The 22,922-nt window shown below is 41.2% G+C and overlaps 1 protein-coding gene across 2 annotated transcripts in view; it reads right to left on the reverse strand.

The window, feature by feature from the left end:
* The window catches only part of drp2 (dystrophin related protein 2), a 94,934-nt gene that overhangs the window by 26,823 nt on the left and 45,189 nt on the right, over positions 1 to 22,922 (reverse strand). For both annotated transcript variants that reach the window (XM_008275549.1, XM_008275542.1), the window contains exons 6-14: positions 22,527 to 22,683; positions 19,568 to 19,714; positions 14,616 to 14,694; positions 11,593 to 11,653; positions 8,847 to 8,908; positions 8,241 to 8,315; positions 6,583 to 6,784; positions 3,814 to 3,899; positions 1,648 to 1,805 (exon numbers count right to left, since the gene is read on the reverse strand). In XM_008275549.1, the coding sequence (XP_008273771.1) occupies positions 1,648 to 1,805; positions 3,814 to 3,899; positions 6,583 to 6,784; positions 8,241 to 8,315; positions 8,847 to 8,908; positions 11,593 to 11,653; positions 14,616 to 14,694; positions 19,568 to 19,714; positions 22,527 to 22,683 (1,027 nt within the window). The remainder of the gene's footprint in view (positions 1 to 1,647; positions 1,806 to 3,813; positions 3,900 to 6,582; positions 6,785 to 8,240; positions 8,316 to 8,846; positions 8,909 to 11,592; positions 11,654 to 14,615; positions 14,695 to 19,567; positions 19,715 to 22,526; positions 22,684 to 22,922) is intronic.

Raw genomic sequence — 22,922 nt, forward strand, 5'->3', positions numbered from 1 at the left:
TGGGGATGAAGGAGCTCCTCTCTGTTAGTAGAGTAGCCAGCTTCGCTCCATGTGGGAGGTCAAATAGCAGTCCCCTGCATATCGAACACCTGGAACTGGCACTGACTATGCTGAGCACGCTGCTGCATCACAAAGCAGCACACAGCAGATGGGATGTTTTAAACATCATGGAGAAAAAATGGAGTGATAAAAATCCAGTTATCCATCAAACCTGTGCTTTCATGCACTACACAGCTATTAAATTACATGTATTTGTGAATCAAGATCTAAACTACAACACTTCCGACAGAGTGTAAAAATATTTACTGAACACTGAGTTGTTCCCCTCGTTGAAACTGACCTAATAACCTCTGCACATACTGCAAAATCACATTATTCTGTGCAACTGCCTTACTCAGCCTATTCTGTCTGGAGTCAATTTTATCTGCTCCTCTGTCAGCAGAGCTGAACAGTCAGTGTCTATGTGAGGTGGCAGCTAACGCTGAACCCACATCCCCTCTGACTGATGTCACTCATTTCCAAGTCAAGAGATAAACGGGCAAATGGGTCACCACCCAATTCACATAACATGGATATCTCATCTACACGTAAATGTCCTGACATGGAGCAAATGGAGAAAGGAACTGATTTTAATAGAGTGTGCATAATTAGAATCTGCCTTGAAAATGAGGGAATTAAGACTTTGCATAGATCACCCTCCAAAAAAAAAACTGTCTTAGCTGCTCCGAACAACTCAGCAAATATCTGGTGTCCTGCATCAAATGACACAAGTTAAAGTTTGTGCTACCTACACCTCACAGATAGTTTCTGACTCAATCAGCCTGTGACCTTACTTCACCATGTCAATATTCCAATAGATAATACTCTATAAGCAACTTTCCCATTAAACTTCTTGGATTTTACCTTCAATGTACAGTTAGTACATCATACATTATCGAACACTGTGTTAATGTGAATTAAAAGCCGTGTAATATTAATGTGATATGATGTGGATATATTTGGTGCAGTTGTGGCTTCTTTAGGTAGGATAATGAACTCTTCCATTTCCTGAAATGGTACATTTAGCTTCTTCCTCTGTAGGAAGTTACACTGTGCTGATGTCAGTGAAACACAACTTCACAAAGCCGGCAGCTTCTTGGCGTAGCACCCTTTTTATTAATTCATGGCTTTTGATGGAAACCATCCAAAGGCAAACCATTTTGGCATTCATTTTTTTTCAGTTTCTACCTTTAACATTCAGTTTCTGTATCTGTACTGTCGTTTCTTACACAGGCTCTGTTCTAATTGAATGAGGGTTGGTTATGATTTGCTACATATTCATTGATAGCTGAGCAGGTTTTAACATAATAACAGCATGAATAGGCAGGATGTCAAGGTGGCCTTCAAATTTCTGATTGGAGCAATCAAGCTTTGCTTCAAACAGTGAAACTGACACTGTTTTGACAGCATGTGACTATGCATGTGTAAAAAGATCCTGTACCATTAATCTCCTTATGAACATCACAGCTAAATCTGGCACCAGTATTATCTGATCAAATGTGATAAAGCAAACACACATCTCAAGCAGATTTCATTTGCTCTTCTACATACTGTCTGTGCGCATGTGCACAGCAACCTGTGTGGTGTGTCACGCGCGTGTGTCCTCACCATGCGAAAGCAGCTTCGAACACTTGGTTCTACGTTGCTTCCACCGAAAGCAGCGACTTCACCCAACTGGCGGGGAATCTGGATGGCTTCATGAAGCAGCAGGCTGAGGTGACGCTGGTCTGTCAAACCTCCAGGACCAGACACTTGACGGAATAAATCTGCAGAACATGCGTGCAGTCGTCAATCAATTATGCAGCTACTAATGTGATTATACGCCAGCAAGTGTAACAGCATTAATTGTGTTCAGTGCTGGTATGCATGAAAAACAGTTATTTGCATGTGCATTACCATCACATCTGCATGCATTTTTCATACACATGTAGAGCTGTTGATTAAAGGCATTTGGATTTACTGCTACTGCTTCTTTTAAGCTTTTTAAAATGTCACAAATCAAAATGCAAGCCTTTAAAAAATATGACACTCTGCCTTTAAAACAACAGTACAACTTTACTAAGAATGTAAGAACTGCATGATGAGCAACAGCACTGCAAAAAAGCAGTTTTTCATGTATTTTATTCACAATGAGCCTCAAATTCCAGGCATGAAGCTCACTTAACCTCGTTTTGAGGAATAAAATTCATTTCAGTGACACATAGACAGGGCAGAATCAGTATTAGTGGCCTGGCTGGTCAAGCTTGGAGATGAAAGAGCTGCATAAGTAGAGTCTTGTTAGGTTTTGAATGAGGCCTTTACCAAGCTGGCAGGGAGTCTGCCCGTCACTGAGGAGATGAATACTGACAGGCGTGTGAGGGTCCTGCACAATGAGAGTATAAGCATCCCATGTATCCCCCTCACCGTGTACTTACTCAGCTCTACAGGGACAATGCTTCGCTTTAGCACTTGCATGTTAAACAGCCTCCTCTATATAGTCGTCATAACAAGAGCTCAGGTGTGCTTGACATTTTTAATGTTCTCACCGAGCTGTTTGATGGAGACAAGTTTGGGATATGTTTTATGGAGACACTACCACAGTATATTGGTCTATTACATCCTAAACGTGCAGCCTGCAGTGATGCAAAGTCTGCTGTAGCTAATTTCAGTCTGGACCAAAGTCGTGGACCCACTAAAGCTACAAGTACAACGAATATAAAATAAAGTCAAAATGTGCAACTGCACTGGCTTTTTTTTATTTTACAAAAATATATTCAAAAATGTGTTTTTGTGGAAGAATTTAAGAGGACTGAAAATGTTTCTGATGTGAAAATTAGTAGGAGAAGCAGACGACAGAACAGTAAGTGGCGCATGTCACATTTAGTTTGAAAGCACAAATTTTAATGTCTGCAAAGAGGAAAATGTTAAATAAAAGCAAGTGACTGAAGATGTAGCAACAAAAGGTACTACTGAATTAATAATTTCAGCATATTCCTTTTTTGAATCACAAGTCACACACTGGTAATGATGGAATAAATACCCACCATCTGTATCTCAGAGCAGGTTGATGCAAATGCATCAGATTTATTTGCAAATATTATTCCTGTGACGTCTGGAGTTGGCAAAAACGAAATCAGTCAGGGAAATGACAGACTGTTAGGGCCACCACATGTCTACCTGAACCCAGAAAAAGAGGGCTGACTCACCTCAGGGACCATTCAACTGAAGGCAAATCTGTTATGTTTCAGTCTTAGACCTGACACAGATGGTGTGCCAACATGAATAATCCTGGCATGGGTTTGGAGAGTGTTGCCTCACATCCTGTATCAACTACAAGCAGTTCCAAGTCCAACTATCATCAATTCAAATGCTCGCTCTCCATTTTTGCCTCTACTTATAGGGCGACTCGTAAACTGGGGTTACAATAGAACAGTAAAAACGCATCTCAGGCCAGAGCGGAGCACCAGTAAAATATTATAGCATAATTTATAATCCACAAAGGATGAAGGGAGTGCCTAAGCTCTTTGCTAGTCGACTTGTGAAGGGAAAGAAATGAGTGAGAGCTATAGAAAGAGAGTGTACATGAATGGTGTCTTTGGCAAGCAATCCTTTTAAGGCCTCTGGTGTACTTTGTACGAGTAAAGAAAGCTTTCTCCATTATGGCACCACACTCATTTCCTCCATTAGACTAAGTGGATGTCTTTATGTAATACTGGCAATCAGTGCCGTTTTGTTTTGGCTCATTGTTCGCTGTTGAGGAGATGCATTAGGCACACGAGCAAGCAACAGACTCACATTTGTACTTCTCCTGGACGTCCGCATTACACAGGCTCACCAATCCCATCTTGAAGCTCAGAACTCGCATTTTGCCATTTCGAGCACTGGAGGAAAAAAAGCGAAGAAAAGAGAAAAATAAAGTTCTAAGGTTGCAATTTTTGAACGGTCGATAATCTCAGATCATGGTGTACTGGGTCATGATAATATATTCATACACTCCCTCAGCCCTTCTGGGAGGGACAAAGTGTGGAGGAATTACATGGGTCAAAGCAGTACAGTACAGGTCAGTGCAGAAGTGTGAAATTGTATTAGAGTAACTAAAGGCACTACAGGGGCTTGATGAAGTGTTGTGTCCATGGATTTGTGCCCAGAGGAGCGATAACAAGCTCAGATACACCACAATGTCGCTTAGAGACAAACACATGCATGCATACAATGTAAACACACACATATATCACGCACATATGCAACGCTAGTGAAGCTCAAAAGTACTATCCCCTGCTAAATAAGTAGTCTGATCACTGGCCAGTAGCAAAGCCAGTGACATGGACACTGCTGCACACATGAACTTGTTTTCAGCTTGAGATAAAAAATAACATGAATATGAGGAAGTAACTTTGGAAAGACTGAATTTGAGAGGCAAACACATCTTCTCTGTCCACAGCTCTGGTGCCAACACACCCTGGAAGAAGTGAGTGCCGAGCTGTGCAGCATTGGCAGAAAGCAGGCTTATCGAATTAACATTTGAATCGTTAACTGAGAAATCAAGAACATCACATTCATCAGAGAACATCAGATCAATGAAGTATGAAATTGAATCAAAGAGCGAGTTAAATTTCCAGAGCTGGATATTGCTTTGAATGTCTTCAAAAGCTTGGACACCGTAGGGGGACAGTTTTTTTTTTTTTTTAATTCACAGATAGTTCGAAGTTGTGAAAAATTACTCAGGCCAGACCAGCGGACTCGGGTTAAAAAAAAGAAAAGAGTCACATTGAGAAACATGAGAAGTCATAAGGAGGGTATTGCTGTCATTCCCATATTCGCATCCGGAGGAGTTCAAGAGCACATCGAGGAGCATGCACCCCGGGGCTGCTCCCCAGGGGACGCATCACTCCTGCACACCCTGCGAATGCGACAACCCGCTCGAGGACACACACATACATACGAGGCGTGCACTTCATCCTGTGACTTACTGTAACGTAGATTCATTGGCGCAAACACAGATGCATTCGGATGCACAAACAAACACACACCTCATTCACATTCCCTGCTGCTATTCATTAGAAAACAAAAAGCAATTACGAAAATTTATGCGGGGGCTAAAGTCTCTGATTGTCTCTCATTAGCAGCAAGTAGTTAAGAGCTACCGACCAAATTTACAGCACTTGTGGGGCTGTTCCTGTATGTCTGTGCTGTGGGCTTTTCTCTTTGGAGACACAACAAAATAGTCAATCAGGAACAAAGATGGGTGAGTGTTGGTGTCAAAGAGGATTTGTGTCTACTGTGTCTCAGAGGGGATGATTGGCCCTCTGCCTGGACATTGTTATTGGAGCTTTAGCGGTGGTTTGACTGGTCGTAGACGTCTGTACTACAAGCCATTGAACCGGTTACATCAATCTGCAGGCGGACTGCTGTTCTGTGACTGTTCCAAATGGCTTTTTAATAGCAACTGTTCTATGAAATCGCAAACAGTAGAGTGTGTCTGCATGTATTTATTTTAATAACGCTATTTAACTCTAATGCCTTCTGGTGGTATAAAAGTAGTGGTATAGTAGTGTGGATGGCGACCTAAGCATCATACCTAATTCTAGCATTTAACCTGAACAGATTTAATGTTCAGTTGGTAGGAATCCACCAGAATGAATATGACAGTTCAGATTTAAAATAACAAATCAAAATCACATCCAGCAGTGTGGGTGACTTCCATTAAAGTCAATAGGCCATGTAAAATCTGAATTTCTCCCTTAGTGACAGACAGGGGTGCTACTCAGCAAGACCATGCTCTGTGCAGTCAGTGGTGGCTGCAAGCTTTATTGCACGAACACTGATACTGCACTTTCTAAGCTTTGTATATATATATATATATATATATGTGCCTCATGTTGTTATTAAATTCTCCTCCATTTTTGCCTTAATATAAAGCTTTATGAGCATTAGAATGAGTTTTTAAACAAAAGTGCTTCACTGATTTAGCATTATGGTCCAAGAATAAAAGCTGGCACCTACTTTACCTTCAGGGCAACTTGGTCAATACTAGTTTGGTTCGAACCAATAAACACAAGCAGAGATGAAGAACAAGCTACAGAAACCTGGTATAAACTTTAACAACCCATTTTCATGTTGCCTTAAACTTGCTATCTGAAAAACTTTTTTTTAAGTTTTTTTTTTTTTTAAACATTTGCAGTAGTACTCCCCAAGTCCTAAAAAGCAGACTTTGGCAAGTTGTATAACCACCTTGGATGATGGCCAGTGAGCTTAGGTCTTTGATCATTCGTTCTTTTCGGCCCGCACACATGCTGTATGATCGACGCCCTCTACTCAGTAAAAACAGCGAAAATACAGCGCACTTGAAAAGTTAATCATCTCTGGAGGTAAAGACATATTTCTCTCTGGAGTCGGTGGAGACTGAATAAGAGCAAAAAAAAAAAAAAAGACGCGATAAAATATTGGACTTAAATTTACAGGAGGCAAGAATCACAACTCCAATGTGTTAAATCTATGAAGAAATGTTACAAGGCTAATGGGTTTTCAGGAAGCTTAAGGAACATTTCACCGCGGCTTACCCACCTGTCATAGACGTTGAGCAGCCAGTTGAGACACATATCAACACAAAGAGGAATGTTGACCAGGATGGACCTCTCCTCCTCCAGCCTCTCGTACAGAGCAGTCAGGCCATGAATCACCTCCACCACATCCATCACATGCTCTCCCTGCTGTAGATCCTGCTCCCGAAACACCTCCACAAGGCTGCTCAGTGCCACCAAATCCACTAAAGACAACGCAGGAATGCATTAAGGAACACAAAAGTTAAAGTTAAATTCTTCCCTATTTGCCTGCACATTCAGAAACCGCATAGATTTTTGTGTATGTTTTTACAGCATGTTTGATTGTAAATATAGCCACGTACAGTATGTTTCTGATATGACACATCTTATGTGTGAGTTCAATTATTTTTCTATAGTTCATGTATACAAGCATGCATATAGATGTGCTGAAGCCTAAACACCTACGCTTATACATACACGAGTGCACATTCATTTGCGAACACAAACGCACAGAGACCCACAGTGGGATCGTCATCCTCACCTCAGCAAATGAGAGCACAAGCGACAGCAGTGCTTATTCACCCTTTTTGCCCACTTAAGCCCGACCAGATGTTTCAAGAGCAGTGACACAAATTTGATTTCGCTCTTCTAAACTAATTTGATGGCCCATCCCTAGGAGTGGAGCTAAAAGGGTGTCCGTTGATGCCAGGTATAATTGGATAGCACGATAATGAGGTAGAACAGAGAGAGGAGATAACAGGAGTGCTCTCAGCGTTCGAAGGGAATCACCTAAAAATGTATTTCTGATGGGCTCTTGTACAGCAGCGCTCAATCATTCACAACGTGTGAGAAGAGAAAGAGTAAGAACTCTGCAGTTATCGAGGCAGCCTGGCAATTAAATTCTGTAACGATATCAACTAGTAGACCAGAGGAGGGTGAGATAAGAAAGCGGGCAAGAGAAAGAAAGTGGGAGAGTCACTGAAAGAGGTTTTTCACAGCATGCTGAGTTTTTATTACAGCAACTCGTGACATGGAACGGAGAGAAGGTTGCAGGAAGGTTACAAGAGAAGGCAGACCAGGTAAAGAAAGAGGATGAACATTAGTTGGAACATGTGCAAAGCTGGACACTTTCAGGGACAAATACGAGCAGTTCGAAGGCTGTTTGAGAACCGAATATGTTGGAAGCGAACTAGATGTAAGGAAGAAGAAAAAAGAGGAGGAGAGTGAAAGAAGGTGAGGCCATGTTGGAGGTAGTTGCCCTGAAGGGACACACAATCAAGCGTCAACCATGCAGCGAAAACTAATTGCCTTCGATTTTGTAACTCAAATGGACCAATTAATAGCTAATTATCCAGCATGCTAACGATGCAGACCATGATGAAAATGGGGAAGGGATCTGGTCGTTGAGAAGCTCTGGTAGCTGTAGTGGCGATTCAAAGTCAATAGCAGTGGCGAGTGCAGAGAATATTTTCAACTACTTATCCAAGTAGGGTAGAAAGGAGAGAGGATCCTTTGGGCAAGTGAATAAAGAAATGTGCCACAGCTAATCGTTATATCTCATTCCCAAAGAAAGCTTGTCATAGTGGATTACTGATGGCGCAGGATAACAGTATATCACTTAACCAGCCATTCCTGCGCTGCCACAGGAAAAAAAAATCATCAGTGAAATACTGTACGTACGTCGCAGAGCCTTCTGAACTCGACGCAGCTTCATTGCTGTTCTGTACGCTGAGAACTTGATGTTGTTCAGATCCGCTAATGGAAGCAGAGAGATAGAAAGAGATTAGAGAGATGAGAGAAAACAAACCCATCCTGCACCACTCCAGCCTGCTATCGAGGAATTGGCCATCACTATCCTCGTCCCTGTTTATCACATCACTGCAGAAGTCATTAGTCGTTTGCTCGATTACTAATATTGTCTGCGCGTGTGTCTACGCGCATGCATGTAGTTATCCAGCTGAGCATGTGTATGCGGCAGCCCGCATATCTCTCCTGCAAGCTCCTTGCATCAAATCAGATTAACAGTAAAACACACGATGTCGTTTAATCACAATTAATTAAAGGCTAAGCGAAAAGCAATCACAGCGCTGGCAAATTGGGCCTCGTAGGTTAATGACAGCAGCGATGTAATCCCTAAGGTGTTTGAAATACAGGTCCCTTAATGAGCTGTGTGACACGGCCTTCAAAGCACAATCCCATGTGGTGCCGTGCTACTGGTGCTGCTGCAGCCCAGTGGGGGTCCTGGGTGACCGAGCATGAGGGTGCTTTAATTGTCTCCTTACTCACCCAACGCTTGGTACAGTTCTGTCATCTTTGGATGATCCCAGCACGTCGTCTGGGCCTGATGGCTGACAGAAAAATGAAACAAAGGTGGAAGATTTCATGAAGCAGGCAAGAGTGGAGGTGCACCTTTTTTTTTTCCAGTCCAGAAAGATCAAGGTAAAAATGGAGATTTTAGACCTGGAAAGTGCAGACATGCGTCAAACATGGTGAAGGGTTCACAGTCAGGCATTAAAGTTATGCCAACCTACTGTTCTGCTGGAGATATACTGACAGTGACTTAAAAGGCTTCAGTCAGAAGTACGACATGGAATCCAAGTCACGCCGGCAGCAAAAACATACATTTACACCACCTTCCTATCCGAGGACTAGCTCTCTGGGAACATTCAGAAAATGTACCATCTATAATATAGATCCAATAAAAAGGACAGAAAAATAAATGAGAAATCCCAAAGAAGGAGCTCTGCCAGGACCCAGGGGCCTTTTAGGGCAGCACTCATCATTTTACCTGTGGGAGCACTCATTGATTGGTACCCAGTGGAGTGCTACTCAGATATTACTTCTGTCCCCACTAGAATAGTCATACAGCCCATGAAGAGCTGACTAGCAGATTTAAACTAGACCCATGTGGTTTTGTTGCAAATGATTATTAAAATCATCTGTAGATGAATGAACAGTAAATGCTTGCACAGTTACAAACCTAAAGGTGTGTTCGTGCCCTCCTGCATGAACACACACCTTGAAACACATCCCAGTTCATTGACAAAACCAAGAGTGCTCTGAAGGGGAAGAGCATTGATGAGGTAAATAGATAAACAGATCAGTGCTGAGGCAAACAGAGCTCACGGTAGCTTAATAGAGTTTCTTTTTGAATCACTTAGTATTTATCCCCTCTGACAAATGTTTGGGTAATGTAAAGATCTTTGAAAACGTGAATAAATATGTGCTGAACCGACAATAACAGGTTATTATACTCTACGCTGTTGAATTTGCTCATCCATATGACACATTGTCTCACAATGAAACAAACTAGTTTTTTTTCTACTTGTAATTGTTGTCAGGAGGAAAGTTTTCCATGATTCCATCCTGTATTGAAATAATTTATAAATTACTTTGTAGTCAGAGTAGATTATATTTTAAAAAGAGTTATTATGGTAAAAACTGATTTGTCTAGGCTTGGGTTGGATTTTAGCAGCTGAAGGTGCTTTAAAAGCTTTAAAAGCTTTAAAAGCTAAATGAAGAGCTCTTAATGCCACCCACATCTCGGATTTCTTTAGCGCGCTGGCCTCACTGATAGACTTTGTTTCCAGCTGGAAAAACAAGATGTCTTATTTATGTGCTACAAAAATAGTGATAAGTGAGGGTGACATGACCGTCGCTAAAGCAGATAATAATGTTTTTGTGATCAAACATTTCCCAGGTTTCAATGTTGACTGAAGCTGATGTATTTGTAGCTGATACATTCGTCACTAACTTCGACTCCAAGTGAGCAAATACCAACATGAGTATGATGATAGAGGTAGAATCAGAAATGGTTTATTATCAAGTTATGATGACACCCTTTAAAGCCGGGGTAGGCAGTGTATATTTTGGTAACACTGGACAAAAATTACAACTGTTTTGAGAGGAAAGTTGTGTACATTTTCAGGCTTTACAAAATCTAGTTTGTGATGGGAGATTTTAGTCAAATACTTGTCTTTTTGCCCAGAGCAAGCATGATGATATAAAGAGTAACAAAGTCCAGAGTGAAAATAGGATGGTGATGGTTAGGTTACACGGAGGAACTTCTCTCTTGGGTTTAAATCCCATGTAAGGTTAAAGATGAATGTTGACTTTTAGCCTGATGTCTTCATCTGGTGAAAGGGGCTCAGGGTGTTGTTTGGTCTAATGTTTCACCAACTTTTTTTGAAATAGCACCATTTGAACAAGCTGTACTCTACTGCTCCACCCCTGCTGGGCTGTCTTGACTGGGAAAAAAATAAGAAAGTGGATGAATCCAGGAACACTGCCAGCCAGTTACACTGGCTTTAAATAGAAATAGTAGAGTTCAGTAGTAGTGTGGAGCTTTGAAAACCAAATAATTTTAAACTAGCTTTGGTTTCAAATCAAAATTAATTTCTGCCAGATTGGCTGTAGTTTGATGTGTAATTTGAGAGAAGTCACGATGCCTGAACTGTTCATGTTTGAACAGTCTGATGATTTCTGTATCTCTGGTGTGTTTGAATTTTCACTCGGCTGGGTTTCACTTTGAGCAGTTTTAGACCCATTATACAATGTAGAGAGCGTGTTTTACCATTGTTGGAGTGGTTATTTTATGTGTTGTGTCTTGAATAAAACTTAATCTTCCAGCTTTGTCTCCATGTTTTTCTTTTTTTCCTCTGACTTTCCATTCACAATAGAATTGCACAAAGTAATGCTATTTTTCTCCCCCTTTGTCCGCGTTGCAGAAGATTGAACTTTATTGGAATTGTTCAGGAACAACAATAACTGTGGTTCCAGGCTTATGTATAGTGTAAGCAGCGATGTCATGGCCTGTCTGTTGATTTGTACGAGGCGTTGAAAGGCCCATTAAAATGTGTAGTGTAGAGTTAACACATTGCACAAAAGGTAAAAATGCCCTGTGTCTACAGTGGGTTCATCATTCCAGTTCGTCAAAAAAAAAGGACAAATTGCCCATTTTAATCCAGCCACTTAACCTGCCATGAAAAAAGTACATTCGCTCTGACAATGGAGACCCGGATGTTGCACTTACTTGATGTAGTAGGGCACTTTGTTCGGGGAGATGGCACGCTCCCACGGTATCTGCACTGAACCTGTGCAAACACAGACAGACAAAATCAATTTCAAAATAGGCATGTCATGGATGAAAAAACCATTGTATACAATGTCCCTGACAGCGTGTCCAGACACCGTGTCCATTCAGACCTTAACAGAGCTGCTCCGGTGTACAACAGCCGCAGTAAAGCCAAAGAGACAAGTCTATTGTGTGGGGTTTCCACAGAGTGTTGGTTTGTTTGGCCCGGCCTAATAGAATATGGGAGGTAGAGGAGTCGCTGAGACGAGATGACTGTAGCATTGTAACCGGCCTCCAAACTGAACCCCGGGGGGTTCAGCGGAGGATCAAAGAGGACAGGGCTGCATTAGAAGAAGCGATAGGCAAACAGCACACAACAATGCACTGACACAAAAGCATACATGTAACAGTCTATACAAACACATCACGTCACTTTTCATTGTTGTATTGTGACATAGCATGACGCAGACCTCCATGTTGTTGCTCAGTATATGTGAAAAATACACACATATACACAGACTAAGATAGATTCACAAACCTGGAGGGGGTAGAAGTCAGATCCTTAAATAAAAGTACCAACATCACAATATAAAATTACTGTACAACGAGTAAAAGTCCAGCATTCAAAATTTGGCTCAACTAAACTATCAAAAGTGAAGGCATTGTGATTGACATAATAGGAAAGGGGGGGAAAAAAAAGTTGTGCTACACAAATATGAATGCTTTCTCTTTTTTTTTGTTTACTTTTTTCAAATCTTTCCTCTTTGAGCATCACGCTGTTTAAATAAAACAATTTTAGAAATCCAAAGTGAAACTCTCACTTTGGTGGAACTGCTAAAATTCATAGACATCTAAAACATAATAAGGAGTTCTAATTAGACACAGCTGTTAACAGGGAGTCCATCCATCCATTATCTATACACTGCTTAATACTCTGTAGAGTTGCGTAGAGGCTGCAATCTATCCAAGTGGACTTACGATTAAGGTAGGAGACACCCTGGACAGGTCACCAGTCTATTACAGGGCCACACAGAGAGACAGACAACTCAAGCACACTCACATTCACACCTATGGACAATTTTGAACCACCAATTAACTTCAACATGTTTTTTGAATTGTGGGAGGAAGCTGGAGAACCTGGAGAGAACCCATGCTGCACGGGGAGAACATGCAAACTCCACGCAGAAAGACCCCAGGCTGAGATTTGATCCCAGGACCTTCTAACTGTGAGGTGAAGGTGCTAACCACTGCACAAAAAACCACTGACTTAATCTTTAACATTGTTTTGTATTTGTTTTATACCATCCAGTGCTATTGAAGTACAAAAGAGGAGTAAATGTATTCAGTCATATTGTACTGAGGCAAAAATCCAAATATATATAGAATGTGCAATAAAGGCTAATCCATGCTTTTCCTGTGGCCACAATGGTTTGCGTATCATAGATATTGTTATCTGCCAACATCCACAATCACCAGCGCTGAGCCCTCTGCAAATATTTGTACACAGCCAAAGATTTGTCACCACACAGACTCTATAAGATAAGATTCAACTTTATTGTCACTGAACAGAGTATGACAATCTTCACATATTCCAGTTTGTTAGGAAGTTGGAGTCACAGCACAGAGTCAGCCCCACTTCGGCGCCCCTGGAGCAGATGGGGTGAAGGGCTCTGCTCAAGGGCCCAACAGTGGCAGCTTCACCGCTGAGCCACCACTTCCCTGTGTAGTCTGCACACATGCAGTGACGGTGGCTCAGGTGGTAGAGCGGGTTATCCACCTATCGCAAGGTTGGCGGTTCAATCATCGGCCTCCCCATGGTGCTGAACCCCAGTGGGAGGCTAGCGCCTTCCTCTGTCACCATTGGTGTGTGTGTGAAATCAAATGGTGCTCAAAACAAACTCTTGATTCATTAAAAGAGCTGTATTTGAATAAGTTTTTGCTTTACTTGAAGGTGCTTTGATTTACACATGCTTTCCATCAACTGTGCTCAAACTCAGTAGGAAGTTCCTGTGTTATATCCGCCCACTGCACACAGAACACCTTAGGAGTAATCACATTTACACGGAGCTACAGCCCAATCCGTATCTAGTTGCTATATCCTGTAGAAAGAGGACAAAGTCACAGCCAACCTTTCAGAAACATCCACAGGGGCCCCGTGTGTTTTCTGATGTTTGATGTGAGGGGCAATGCGACCGTCTCCAAAGCAGACCAATGCGTACCTATTGTAGTATGAATAGCCACGTCTGCTGCTCGCTTTCAAAGTCCTGATCAGTCAGCGCACAGGGATATGGAAACCATGAACTGGCCTCAAGGAACATAGTTCTACCATAACACTGTATGCTGTATTATATGAAAAAAAAACAAGGTAAAATATAGGCATGCTGGTGCATAAAAAAACAAACAGACCCCAGACATTTCTGCAGGGTGCAGTGGGCTGAGCTGGCAGTGGAAGAGTGCTATATAAACCCCAGTGTGGCATCTCTGATCCAGCATGACAGCAGTAAATCTGGATGGGGCTGGTGAGGACACTGGCAACACACAAGTACACAGCACCACTCGCACAGACAGCGCTGCAAAATTCAGCCTTTTTATTTCTTCATCAGTTTAAACTTGGTAAATCACATTTCAGCCCCCCTGCTACATCTTTGTAGCCTTTGAAGAGGAGCAGGTAAAAGAAGAGACAGAATTCACAAATATGTATCTCAGCTCAAATGAGAGCAATGACTGTTGTGATGAGCATCACTGGGGACGCTTATGATGAAGACAGACGAACAAAGCCTGCCAGCTCCACCTCTAACCCAAATACACACACAATCACACGCACTAATATGGTAATTTATAGCCTTATCGCAGCTAAACTGTAACACAACTAACCTTCCTCCAGTCACATACACACACTCGCAGACGGTGCCTTGGCACAGCATGGCACAGATTGATGCAACATGAGGCACCAACTTCAAATAGCAGAAGAGGACTCTTACTGGAAAGGAAGTGCTGCGATCCAGGGCCAAAGTCTCTGTGTGCATCCTGGAGCTGCTTCAGCCGCTCCTCTATCGAACCCTGAAGACACACAAACACACACATTCAAAGTTAAATCAAAGGGAATCGTGGTGCTCGTCCCTCTTCTCCAGAAATCCCCACAATAGAAATGTACACACACAGACCACCTGCTTCTCCTCCATTAGTTAACTGCTGAATATAAATTATGTCTTTTTTTTTCTCTGCTGCCCCTCTTGAAGGACTTTGAAAGTCTTTGAAGAGCAGCAGGTAGGAAATGAAGACAGAGATTACAGAATAATGTATTTTGTTGAAATGAGGACAGCGGTTCTTGGTTGCAGTGTCGGTGTGGAAAAGAAGAAGAACCTGAAAAGAAGATGAAATGGGAGAGAAAGAGTGGGGAAGTGCAAAGCCTTGCATGTGTTGCGTCAATAACCATGGAGACTGAATTGACAAAATTAAGTTTGCCATTGCCTTTGTAAAAACATTTCACATCAGTTATGTTTCCCACCAAATGGGATTTAGTCTGCCTAATCCTGGTTTATTTGAAAAGTATTGGATTTGGCACATGAATCATTGTCAGCTGGATGTTGAAATGCGTCCTCAAACAATGGGAGTTAAATCCACTCGCTGTGAGGTAGCGAGACAGATAAAGTGAGAAAAAGAAAAGAGAAAGAGCGACTTCAAAGAGAAGCACAGGCAATGGGTCGTAATGTGTGACGTTAGACGTATTAAGTTAAGCGTTTCTCAGTGTAAACGCATCATTGCTCCCTCACGAAGAAATAAAAAATATATAATCTGAAGCGTGATTTAAATTGCTTGGGACTAATATAGAGCATTGTCAATGTGCCGTGGAGATGTTACTGCCAACTGTGCTGTGTTGTACAATCTATTTGTTGTACAGGCAATTTGAGCTGCCATAAGGAAGACAAATGACTAAATTATCCATGATCGACAAATATTAGCAAATCAAATTTGGAAATACATTTTCCCAAACGTCAGAGAAGCCAAAATCGAGAGGGCACAGGATGTTGCTGGGATTTAGCATTTATCATTTTAATTAAGAGAGAAATGGGACACAGAGACGGAGACAAAGAAAAAGGTTTCTCCATTCTGCTCGTTTCTTTCTTGTCAAGCTGACACGTCTGCACGTCTTATTGCATTGAAATTAATAACGTGGATGAGCAGAGACAGCGAGGTGCAAGCGAGGCAGCTTAAAAAAAGGCTGAGGCGGTTTTCTCAAAAAAAACATTTGCAACACCTATCTCTTCACATGTCACTTGAACTCTGCTGCTGTCATGGAAAATCCAAGTGCAATCTAAGATGTGTTAGATAGAAATGTACTGGTGACCGTGGACACTGAAAGCCTTTTTCACCTATTGATCACAGGGCAAAATTTGAAGCTGTCACTTACTTCCTAAATCAAAGACCAGAGGACACGCTCAAGTGGCAACCTGAAAATAAAGGCCGACACATGAGCAGCAAAAATGGCATTTCTCTGGTGGCCACATTACGCAGGCTCCCCATCGAGCCTCAAGTTAAAAAGTTCAAATTTACAGAAGTGATAAACGTGTTTGTAGCCTGGTACAGAAAATAATTATGGTCTCTATAGTCCAATTTTACCAATCATGACAACCATACAAGGGCTGAGATTTTATAGAACTCTTCCATTTAAATTGTATTAAAAGTTCTGCCCAAATAGGGGCATAGTGGATCCATGGCTCAGAGATGTGTACATGGCCCACCTCAGCTACACTCATGCTTCCCCTCTGCTCATTTTCAGATTATCCAGGAGTTAAAGGGAGAACCCTTTAAGTAAACCTATGGATAACAGAGGGCTTGTCCTTCTTTGTATACAGTCTATAGACACACTACTTACTGCATCACACAGTTCACCAAATATTTAGCAGCAATTGTCCTCTGTAGGAGCTTTTTTCAAGTTCCAATGCAAAGGGACATCAATCAGCAGCAAGATAAGTCTCCATTTCAAGGCACTTTATTCTTATAATTTTAAAAGGCTTTATGAGGGGGAACTTTGAATTCATTTGAGAAGTGCTCTCTTCATGTAAGTACATGAGTTCAAATCTTGATTCACTTTCATGCACACTCACCGAGCACTTTGTTGGAAACACAATAAGAATTCAGGGTAGAGCCTCACTTTTCTCTGAGAACAGGCTCTACTCTAGCTGGCATGAACTTCACAAGATGTTGGAAACATTCCTGCATGCTGACAGGACTGAATGACAAAATTTCTGCAGATTTGTCAGTTGCACATTCATGCTGTGAAACACTTGTTCTATCACAAAGGTGTACTATTGGATTCAGATCTGGTGGCTGTGGAGGAAAAATGACCTTATTGCCAGGTCCAAGAAAGCCATTTAAGATGGGTTTTGCTTTGCAACACGGAGCATTATTATGCTTAAGATATGCACGTGGTCAGCAAACAATACTCAGACAAGCTGTGCTTTCAAACAATAATTGATTGGTATTAAGGGACCCAAAGTGTGCCAAGAAAATACGATGGTCTTTAAAAAGGTGCTCTGTTTTTCTCTCTAAATGTCCAGTTTTTGATGGTGTGTAAAAGTGTTAAATATCAATGCCACATTTTCCAGTTGATTCCTCTTAGAAGTTAAGAGGCTTTTCTATATTTTCTATCTGCAAAAGCTCTTAAATTTTCACATGCATTTCCAAAAGAACCACTTAAGAGAGTGCATATGCACGCTGGTAACAGCTTCGTAATGCCAGCTGTCTCCGCTGCTGAAGATGATGTCGAATACACTTATGCTGAGCTATATATTAAAAATACATACAAAATGTAAGTGCTGTAAAGAAGTCAAAGAAATGTTTTATACTTGTAAGTGTTCAGCACGGAAATGAAGCCTAATGAGCAGTTTAAGCAAGTAAACGTAATGATTTAGCTTCAGCTTGCTCTTAAACTTACATTAAACCTATAATAAGGCTTCTTCTAAGCTTTTCATCATCTAATGTAAATGTTCTTTTATCAGTTCTGTACCAGATCTGTGCAGCACGTGGCAAAATAAAAACCTACTTCCTAAATAAAAAAAGAAAACATATGAAGCCTCTAATATACAGTCAAGAAAGTGTCATTACAACTAGAAGAAATTAATATGATAAACTAGAAGAGAGATGGGAGGATGATGACGACAGGAGCAGGCAGCAAATTAATAAATTAATTACTCTGTGTTCGTGTCATTTGATTTTCCTTTTTAAATGCTATCATATCTGTTACATCAAACAACCCCTAACAAAGAGCCTCATTGTTAATGATGAAAGTATAGCCTTAAAAATGAACCAACACAATACAAATAAATTCCAGAGCTTATTAAGATTCTCTTATCCTCCTACAAGTAAGTAATAGGAGGCACTTATTCATCCACTGTCTTGTTTTCAGTTACAATGCTTTTGGGAAACAGCGCGGAAGCTTAAAAAGGTTCATTAAGATGCTTCTGGGAAACAAGGCTCTGGACTGAGTCTAAATAAATTCAGTAAAGTAGTTGTACTCTGTAACTAATAAGTGCAATTTAAATGATTTTCTCATCTCCTTTAACTGAGATCCTTAAAAAAAAAAAAAGAAAAAAAAAAAGCGAGTTCATCACAGGAATGAAATGAAAAAACAACAGCTGGTAGAAAACAGGTTCATACTGAGACTATTGATTTAAAGCTTCAGAAATTATATGTATAAATTTCAGATTTTCAGTGCAATGTCACTCATTCATTCACTGTGTGATGAGTTACTCGATATAATAAGCAGTCTGTTAATTGATTTTCACTAATGGCTGCCTGAGAACAAAAAAAAAACAAAAAACAAAACAACAACCCTGAAACTGCACAGCACGATTTAAAAACAATAAAGAAATAGTTCACTATCTTGGAAAATCAGCTCATTCTCTTTTCTTTCTGAGACTTTGTTGAGAAGATTGCTACCACTCTCATGTCTTGTACGGAGTCTGGAAGCGATTAGCTTATCATAAGGACTGAAGTCAGGAATAAGCTGAATACTCTTAGCAGTGCAACCACAGCTGACAAACTGAAACACACTGCATTTTGTTTAATCAATACGCAGACAGTATATAAAAATTACACTTTGTGGTACAGAGTTGCTGATTGGTCTTGTTGATATCTATTTTCTATCCATTATCTACACACCACTTAATCCTCATTAGGGTCGTGGGGGGCTGGAGTCTATCCCAGCTGATTTAGGGCAAAGGCAGGGGACACCCAGGACAGGTCACCAGTCTATCACAGGGCCACACTTAGAGACAGACAACCAAGCACACTCACATTAACACCTACAGATAATTTAGAATCACCAATTAACCTCAACATGTTTTTGGACTGTGTGGGAGGAAGCCAGAGAACCCAGAGAGAACCCACGCTGCACGGGGAGAACATACAAACTCCACACAGAAGATCCCAAGTGTCCTAACTGTGATGCAAACCGGCGACCTTCTACCTGGGAGGCAACGGTGCTAACCACTGATCCACCTTGCAGGCCTTATCTAATCCATCTACACTGAATCTAAACAAGCACATAGGCACATTTTCTGAAATGTTAAACTACTCCTTCACGAACTATACAAAGCCTGTGGCGTTTGCTTTCAGTGGCTGTAATAGCTGCTATGAGTTAACTGGGAGAATATCAGACTCCAAACATCTTCTGACCTCCCTCATAAATCGTATCAAAATTTCTCATCACACACATGGCCTTTGATCCATCTCCTAACACACACTGTTGTCTTTCACAAGCTCAAAAGATGCGAGAGGCATTAAACAGTTGGAAGCCAGAAGATGAGGCGCTATTAAAGCCTCAAACATTACTCGTGGAATCGCCCTCTTATGTCCTCTGTAAATTTCACTTCTGGAGATGCTGCTGACAATGTCAAACAGGCAGCACAGACTCAGCAGTGAACTCTACCTGAAGCACTTTCCATCTGCTGTTGAGATGCTCCAGGGCGCGGGCATTCTCCATCGACAAATGGACATCAGAGATCGCCAGCTGGTGGGCTAGATCATTGATGTGCTTCATGCCCTCCTTCACCTGGGTCAGCTCCTCCTTAAATAACTGCAGCAGCAAGACAAACAGAGGATCAAGGAGGGTGGATGGGAAAAAAAAAGAGCAGTGGAAAAATGAGAGGGAGAGAACAGATACAAAATAGAATAAATATAAAATAATGTCTGACACAGATGGTGTGAGAAGGCAGTTCAGAAATATCCCTTCTGGACCAACTCCTCTCTCATTAAATAACTCAGAAAAATCAACTGAAGCTTGATCTGTTGCAGCTTCAACTGTTTTAGAAACTATTTGGCAGCAACCGTGTATTAACATTCCTATAATCAAAGGGAAAGAATGCATAATGATATTGAACTAGCAGCAGTCTCTGTTCATGGTAGATTATCTGTGTAAATAATGAGGGAAACCGGGACATTTATGATCACAGGATGTTGGAGTATGTGGGCAGTTTATGTGTGCATATGATTGTCCATTTCCTGATGCCAGTGTCCCTCTCATTTCCCACAGTACAGTGTTTTCTTTATCATTTTTATGTTGAACTTTTACTGTAGACTGTTACAAACTTCACAGTGCCACATCTAACCTGAACTCAACTTGCATCTAAAAATGTCTAATAAAGACACCAAAGATAAAGAAGACATCATTCTAACAACTATGTTTTCATCATGTTTTTTTTTTTCCACAATTATTTCCCAACACTGATTTCTTTATTTGACAGTACAGAGAGGAGACACAAAATGATCAAAAAAATAAAAGATTGTAAGTGAATGTTCCAAGCAGCAATCAACAGAAGAAAGCTGTGAAGTCCAACAAACTCAGCCCAGGAACAGCCGGCAGTCGCATATCTTTCGGGAGTTACTTCTCTGCATATCTTTCTAATGGAGTCATTTCTCGAGCACATTAAAACAGTGTTCAAATACAAATGTTGCTAAAATCAAATTAAGCCTTCATGTTCACCATGATGGATGATCCACTGTAGCTTGAACTATTTATAACCCCGAGGAGGCTCTTCTTCATACTGTAAAGACCTGAAACTCACCAAGTGGCCTCTAATGATAATCCTGGGAGCTTCAGTTAAAAGCAACTGAACTTCTATTTTGGGTTCTAAAACACAAGTCCAGCTGTTTTTTAATGAAGCTCCCAGAATTCTCATGACCTGGATGACTGAGAATCTACACAGACTTCTGTTGATAGCAGCGGATAAATCCCTGATTACCGTAATTTCCGGACTATAAGCTGTCACTTCTTTCACACGCTTTGAACACTGCGACTTAAACAATGATGATTTATGGACTTTTCCGATTTTTGCAAATTTTTACCAAAGTGTCATTGAGAGTGACAACAAAAGAGAGACTGTGGAAGTGTGTGACAAAGTAATTCTGAGGCTGTTCAATTCTGACACTGAAGACGATTTTAGTGGCTTTAGTGCGCAGGAGGAAATGAAGATAGCGATCAATGGCTTTTACTGGTAGGCTATTGTATTCTTTTTTTTTTAGCCAGCCGTGTTACAGGCACTGTTTGGGAAAAAAACATTTACGGTGTATATGTGTATGGTACCGGTACGTATTTAAATAAAAGTAAAAAACATCTTTCTGTGTAAATATCTCATGTTACAACGTGGACACCTGTGGCTTATAGACAGTGCAGCCTATATATGTACATTTTTTGTTTACGTTTTTACATTACATTTGACATTTTTTTCTTACAAAAGAAAGATTTTGCTATACCTCCTTTATCATGTGGAGAGTTACAGGCAGCTTTGAGTCTATAATATTGTGCTAACACAAAGAGACAAACAGCTATGCACACTCATGCAACCAGGGGAAACCCACTTCTCGCTGCAAGGCGACAGTGCTAACCACAGCACCACCGTGCTGCTCTTTTCTCAGTTATATGTCATAGTAATGTATTTAGACTGTTGATCAGACAAAACAAGACATTTCGAGATGCAACCGTAGGATTCTGGGATGCTGTCATTTTCTGACAATTTCTGACATATAAATGCATTTAAGAACCGTGTTAAAAATAATCCATGGTAGCAGCTCTGAGTGCCTAATGTGGGTTTCTAATTGTGTCCTACGTCGATTCACGTGTCTGCTTTCAAATGTGCACACATGTGTGTGTAAACGCGAGCGATGAGGGAATACAGATGAGGCCAACTGACGGGCCTACCCTAAAGACTGAGCTGAACATGTGCTGGCTGTGACAGGAGTCCAAACACTGACATGATTATTGTGAAGTGCCCTCACTTCTAATGAATAGCGCCACACAATTACAGGCAACAGCAACAGCAGCAGCGGCGGCAGCAGTGGCAGCAGCAGCACTCGGCACTCCATAATGACTAAACCAATGACCTGCCATTTGTTTAACAGCATCTATTCAACTGAGGATTGTAACCCCTGCCATCTCATCGTGTCATTTTGAAGTGCCATGTCCTTGTCATCCTCTGTTAGATCACAGCCCCTCCGACAGGGATATGTACACAGGCAACCAAAACAAACATTTTAAAGCAACACAGTATGATAGAGATCTCTCACTTGTACATGTCTAACATATCATGGCTATGTTTTTGTGATTTAAAAAAAAAAGCTGGATGTCACCATTTTGATGTTTGTTTACAACGTGTCAAGAGTGTCATAATGTGTGTTTTTTCAGGGATAGCTGGAGGCGATTTTCTCAGAGGAGACAATTAAGTTACTCCACAGGTAAAACCAATTTATATCAGGGTTTATGATAATGTGTCTGCGTGTGTGCGTGTGTGTGTGTGTGTGTGTGTGTGTGTGTGTGTGTGAAAGAGACAAAGAGAAAACCAGAAAATAGAGGGTTTGTGCTGCACTGCGGTGTCCTGTGTGTGAGTCTATACCTTGGTAGCATCTATGTGGTCCTGCAGAGAGTCAATGAAAAGGTCTCCAACAGGCTCCCAGGCGTCTCTGACCCCCTCCGCCTGCTCCAGGGCTCCCGCCAGCTCCTCCATCGCCGCTTGGATCTGAAGAAGACGCTCCAATGTCCTCTCCATGTGTCTGGGGGGGTTTGTTGAAAATGCAGTTCATTACAGTTAACTACCTGATCCATTAAAATTTGGAACTAATTTGAGCTAGAGCTTAAAAAAAAAGAAAAGGAGAAAAATCAATCAAAATCCTCAGAGCATGCAGTCAAACACGCCATTTATCCAAATTTACAGACTGTCATTTTAGTAGGGCTGTGTGCATAATTGTGCATTCCATTCCATCAGTTCAAAATGCCTGTTTCCCTAAAAACA

This window comes from Stegastes partitus, unplaced genomic scaffold (genome assembly GCF_000690725.1).
Source record: "Stegastes partitus isolate 25-593 unplaced genomic scaffold, Stegastes_partitus-1.0.2 Scaffold2, whole genome shotgun sequence".
NCBI classification, from domain to species: domain Eukaryota; kingdom Metazoa; phylum Chordata; class Actinopteri; family Pomacentridae; genus Stegastes; species Stegastes partitus.